The sequence below is a fragment of the Typopeltis vanoorti genome, chromosome 15, assembly GCF_054136105.1.
Source record: "Typopeltis vanoorti isolate ZY-2024b chromosome 15, IOZ_Tvanoo_1.0, whole genome shotgun sequence".
NCBI classification, from domain to species: Eukaryota; Metazoa; Arthropoda; class Arachnida; order Uropygi; family Thelyphonidae; genus Typopeltis; species Typopeltis vanoorti.
This window is the reverse complement of record NC_143563.1, coordinates 24,703,154-24,709,746: the sequence shown is the minus strand read 5'-3', so window position 1 is coordinate 24,709,746 and position 6,593 is coordinate 24,703,154. Positions and strand designations below refer to the sequence as shown.

At 35.1% G+C, this 6,593-nt stretch overlaps 1 protein-coding gene across 1 annotated transcript; it reads left to right on the top strand.

The window, feature by feature from the left end:
* Positions 1 to 1,077: 1,077 nt before the first annotated feature.
* LOC150098512 (cyclic GMP-AMP synthase-like receptor) lies at positions 1,078 to 2,229 on the top strand. The gene has a single exon (XM_090405249.1). The coding sequence runs from the start codon at positions 1,078 to 1,080 to the stop codon at positions 2,227 to 2,229; it is 1,152 nt and encodes a 383-aa protein (XP_090261375.1).
* The last annotated feature ends 4,364 nt before the right edge of the window (positions 2,230 to 6,593 follow it).

Genomic DNA, 6,593 nt, shown 5'->3' with positions numbered 1-6,593 from the left:
CTTGAGTTTCCTTGATTGTTATTGCTGTATTTGCCCAATTTATTGCTCAGGAAACCAAAATCCATCACATGATTGCAGGGAAAACTCCGACAAGAGAATAAATTGACTGTGTTTAAATTGTGCAGATATAAATTCAAAGCAAGCGCACTTAGTAAGATGCTAATGAATTTAATTTCTATAGGTTACATTATAGTCATTTCGTTTTATATTACTTTATATATGCTGATATACGTACAACTGCAACACAAATAAATCTAAAAAATGAAATAAAAAAATCCATAATTTTCTTTCACCCAAGTTAAAGTGGCGCCATCTGTTATCATCAATTAGCATGTTACATCCGTCTTATATTTAATTCTTGTTGTTGTTACGTCGATTTATTTTTAATATTAGGTAACTTTTATCTAGAAAACAAAAAGTATTTCTATTTTACGTATTAACAATATTTTGTTTGTTTTCAAATACAAGTGTATGATTTCTTCCTTTATTTTGCGTATTTGTTATCGACCTATTGTAATTAATTATTCGTAAATTTATTATGAATAGAAATACTTTTAAAATCATTATTCTGCTTCAACACCAAAGTAATGTTTATCGAAAATGCACACAGAAGACGAATGTGTTATCTCCCGATTCCATTGTCATTTATCGCAATACAATGCGGTGTGTGTGCTCGCCGAACATGAAACCGAAAGTCATCACGTGAACTTGGATGAGTCAAACGATGAAAGTGACATTGTTTTATTTTCTTACTGCACATTTCAAAGACTGAAATTAAACGAACTTTTCACCGGATATATTAGAATAAAAAAAATAATTTTCAAATACCATCATAGAAGGTTGTTATAAAAAAACGTCGTTTTTTTGAGGAGGGAAATGTATTTATCGATTAGGTGAGAGTGAAACCAAGAGTTAACTTTGGGTTTCAGTTTATCTTTATCTTCAGTTTCAGGTTCGCTGGCACAAAAACAGGTGGCTTTTGTCTCCAGCTATTGGTTCATAGGAAGGTGACAGTTTGGGATGGGTAGCAGTAATTAATGTGCGGTTATTTATTACGGAAATATTCCCTTGAGAAAAATGTTACTTAAAGTTATGGGACGACGAGCTAAAAGTAAGTTGCAACATTATTTAAAAGAAATTCTAGCTAACCAGGTAAAACTGCAGAAAAATCAGGCAAAAGCGAATTGTGCGATCGTGACTCATTTGCGTGAGTACATTGAAGATCATATGAAAAGCGATCCCTTGTTCAATGCGCTTTTCAAAAGAACTGACGGAACTGGAAGCTATTTTGAAGGATTGAGGGTGGCCGAAGCTACGGAATTTGACTTCAACTTCGTTTTTCGACTTCCATTCTTCAGGACTGACATTGTTAACATAACCGAGATCGATACTCCGGTGTCGTATGCTTTCTTAAAGCTAAGAAGGCCAATAAAAGACATGAAATACGAAAACGTGCTTCATCGCAAATATTGGGGTCTCGAAGAGTTCTTCGACTCAGAAAATTATTTTCTGTGTACAAAAGTGCTTAGTTGGATGCAACGACTGGTGGATAAAATACCGTTTCAGGAGTTTGAAGGACTTAATAAAATTAAAAAGACCAGCAGCGGTCCAGCGAGGACATTATTAATCACAACAAACAATTTAGTAGAAATCAGTGTGGACTTGGTGCCAGTTTTCGAATTTCCTGGAGAGCAATACTTGAAGAATGTTCAACACTGGGATCATCTGTTAGGAAAGGAAGTCACAAAGAGTTGGGTTTTGGTGCCGAAACCACTTTCAAACGAAGGGAGTGTTTACAGTCCTCCTACCAAAGACATTCCGCGTTTGTGGAGACTCCATTGCCCGTTCGCAGAAAAATGTCTGGTCAGAAAAAGGAAGGCATTGAAGCCAGTTATTAAATTGGTCAAACTCTTAAAGGAAAACGAACGTTGGACTTGTATTCCTTCGTATTTTGTGAAGACCGTGGCGTTTTGGCTTATTAAGGATCATTCTGATCCCGAGTTCTTTAGTGAAAAAAATATGGCGGACTGTTTTCTGCTGATGCTACAGAAACTTATGGAATGTTCAGGTGAACGTCGGTTGAACAACTTCTTCTATCCGGACTTTAACATTATGTACAAAATGACCGAAGATGAAGCTTGGATGGTTCATAATCGATTGGACAACATAATTGAACAAATCCAGACGTCGCCTAAAAGTGTGAAGCATTATTTTCATAAAAACTATTGATTTGTGTGTGGTATGCAAGTTAGATTTCATTCACTATTAAACTTTCGCCACTGTATATGTTCATCAGGTTATATTTATATTATTTAACTATATATGTGTAGATATCGCCAACCTATAAACGCTTTTCAAAATAAACACAGAAATCATTCCAGTGAGGTTTATTTAGGGAAGAACTGCATGGAAATCCTTTGTTTAGTGATCATTACAGTACTGAGTGTTAATGTAATGGAATGAAAATGTATCTTTTTACGCAATGTTGAAAACAGTTGTAACCACTGTTTATTATCAGTGTGTTCTACAGAGTTGCCTTAAGTGTAAGGGAAGAGGGGGTGCCTATCCCCCTCTCTCTCTCTCGATGTACATTTCTAAGTATAAATAAAACGTTCCCAGTCTGTTTTTGCATTATTGTTTTAAAAAATTGTTGATTTGTTTAAAGTGTCACCTCCACGACATGACACTACATAACGACGCATCCCCCCATAACATCTTATGGGGGGATGCATCGTTATCCGTTGTTCTTTTTTCCTTCATGAGTGAGAGAAGGGGAGAGAGAGAGAAAGAGAGAGAGAGATGAATTACACATTCGTAGTGAAATACAGCCATTACTCGATTTTTATCCTTCACTAGGAAAGACCTGGATTCGAATCCAATCTAGAAAGCAATGCACCTTTATAAGGCCTTTTCAAAAACAGGCAGACCAGCCAACGTACACACAGACATTACACTGGTTCGTAGGCTTAGTTGTTTCGATAGTAATTACCACCAAATCTCCATAGCAGAGTTTAAAAAACTGCAATTTTCCCTTTCACCTTTGAACTTCAAATTCCTATCCGCTAATACACCAAGACCCCCCCTTTCCTCCTCAGTTTCTTGTAGCATAATCCCGCTAAATGTAATATGCCGCTTGAAGTGCATAACTTTACACTTACTAACATTAAACTGACATTAATATTAGCCATTATCGTTTGCCCAAATTTTCAGCCTATTCAAATCATTTATTTATTTATTTTTATTACCTAACACTTCTAGGGAGTCCCAAGACTCATCGAGGGGACTGGGTTCGAACTCCTATTGAAAGGTGCATGATACATTTACATGTTACATAATATTTCCAATTGTGCTGTACTTGGGTATATATCTTGAAGAAAATTAAACTTTTCGGAAGGAAAATATGGTGTCCTTGAAAACTAACGATAGTAAATTATTTCTTTCATACTTTAACATGCTGCCATCTGGTGTCGAACATTTGAAATATAACGTTACCAGTTAAAAGTAAACTTACTACAAAAGCCAGTAACTTAGTTTAGAAAATAGGAAATTACAACAAATAAAAATAAATAAATATATAAAAGACAACACATTTAAGACTTGTGATGTCTAGCAATCGACGTCACGCTGTCAAAATAAACAGAAAGTATTATTAGTTTATTTTTTAATTGTTATTATTATTATTAATAATAATAATAATTAACATGTTGTAGCATAAGCTTATAGCATGTTGTGCATAAGCAAAAATTTTGTTTTTTTTTTCCTTCTATTTTCTGCCTATTATCGGAAAGCTATCTATGCAGGAAGTACTGAATAATTAAATATCACTTCCCACTCAAGGACCTCTGCTAATTTAGATATCGTATTCACTGTAACTTAATATTCTAAATGAACAGTCTCTGTTATCTCACAGTTTCTAAATAAATATTCTTGCAATAAAAATTGCAGTACACTTTCCTTAAGTTTTATTATATAACCATCATATCAAATCATATAACAAATATATAACCATCCAACATCCACTTTCCAACATAAAAAATACACAGAACAGCAAAACCACCACAATCACTCAGGTTGAAACAATACGATACCTTGGAATTTACTTCGATGCAGATATGAACTGGAATAGCCACATAAACCATCTACACAACAAACTCCGAACAATAAGTGGCAAACTCTACAGATTAAAAGACATAGTTCCCATACGCCTAAAATCACTAACATACAAAGCACTATGCCAAAATATATTAAGATACGCTATAACAAAGTATGCTTTCTGTGCACCCTACAAATTAAATAGATTCATGTCGCTACAGTACAAAATGATAAAACTGATCTTTTTGGAACAAAGAGAAAATCACGACCTTATAAACATTGCAATGTCACAACACAAAATACTGACAGCAAAACATTTATGTCACTATGCAGCCTTGCTAATATATTATTTCGATGCCAAGTACAGGACAGTTAAAATACATCCCGTATAACAAGACTACTAATTATATCATATATAAATACAATAATCACTACGGAAAGGTCACGCGAAAATTCTACATCCCAGACATGATAAACAAATTACCTTTTGAGACATCATAAACAAATTCTTACAAATTAATTTCACAGTAGTGATTTTTTTAAAATAATTAAACAGAATTGCATTAAGGTATAAAGTTGTGGATTGAAATATCAACTTCTAATCAGAATATGCGAATGTCCCAAAATAAAGAATCTTTATCGAATTGAATAAATTGTGAAAGTCTAATTTTACCATTGATGAATTTAAATCATTAGCGATAATTTTCCCCATGATACGAATAGATGGTAATTCAGTTTCATAAAATAGTAAATGATTATCAATCTCATATATTTTTGGTGAAAATATCTCAGCTTCTTCACAACTAATAGAAAAAACTTTACTTCCATCAGCTACTGTATCATGAAGTATTAGTTCTCCATCTTGGCATTTCAGAATATAACACTCACCGAGATCCATTTTGTAGTCAACTCTTCTTCGCAAGTAGCCTAGGATATCAGAACACTTCCTGCGTAACTTTTCCCAAGTGGTCCTGGATAAATATATCAAAATGTAAGTGTCTTCTGCAATAATAATCGGTTTCCATCCTTTTAGAGCTAAGTGAAGAATTTTGTCTCGTGCTATTTTCCTGAAGAAAGAAAATTTCAATGACTTTTGTGGCTCGCCCATTATTTTACTTTACTTTACTTTCCTGGATACCAATCACCACAACACAATACGATAACTTCACAGGATGAACGAATTGTCGTAACTGCAAAGACACTTGACTCGTTTATTTTTCCTTATAGTACTGTTTACCTGACCTTAACCCTGACCATTCCTTCCAAAATGAAACTTTTGCGCAGATGATTCACGGACATGTTTCTACATGCTGTTGGATATGATGTTGATGTGCGATTATCTTACTTTGAGACATCATAGGGAAAATCTTATCTTTGTGGGTAGAAGGATATTCTATATTATTTGTCCTTATTATGTTAAGTATTTTATCCTCAAAAACTGTTTTTTATGTTAGACCATGTGACCATTTCTCTCACTCATATGTCCGAAATTGTTGAGATGGGGAAAAAAATAGCATTAGGTTGTGGAAGTGAAAAAGTTATCAAGAGGGTGACAGATGTCTTCCCTGCAATGCTCCCGCACCTAAGCCCATCACCCCCTTAGTCTCTCCCCTCTCCTCCAGAAGATGTCTGCTCAGCCTCGTGGAGATGAGCGAGCTCATCTTTTGCGGATATCTTTTAGTGATATCACCTCCAACTGATACTGATAACTTTTTTTAGGAAAAAAATAAAAAAACGCGATTATGTTCCCCAGATTCCCCAGATTCCCCAGATAATTTCCAAACTCATAACGTCACGATTCTTATCTCTAAATATCACCAAACACACCACGTGATATCCTGACAGACGAGGGCCCCAGCGAAATTCCAAACATTCCAAACTTTATAATAACAAACATCCACGTCACGATTCCTTATCTTATCTTGATCATGATCTGGTCAGAACTGTCCCACTAATCACGACGCGATTCCTTATCCACTAATATATCTCCATTTTCCATTCAAAACAATAGCGTCACTTATTTACAAATAACAAATGATGTCACTTATCTACATCTGATAACAACACACACACACACCACACGATCCCTCATCTTATCTTGATCTTGATCGGGTCACTAGTGCACCACCAATCACAACACGAATCCTTATCTCCAGCACCCATAATGCCATACGTGAACCAAAACACAAGAAGTTCTTGTCGTAGCTGATGTACACGGGTAAGTACTTTCCCCCTTGACAGCCACCTCACCTCAGTGTGTAAAAACAGCCGTCTGTGTTGTGAATCCAGATCGATTCAAAGATTTTCGAATAAACGCGATTTGACAGGTCTTGTTTTATTAAAGTTTACCATCTGAACAACTTGATCTAAAACTTCTCTTAATTTTTCTCCCAATATTTTTGCCACCAAGGCCTCCCTATGAAGAAAGCAGTGACGATACCATTCTCAATTTACCCGAAGGATGGCATTAATGATGGCTACCAGATTCATAACCCTTTTGC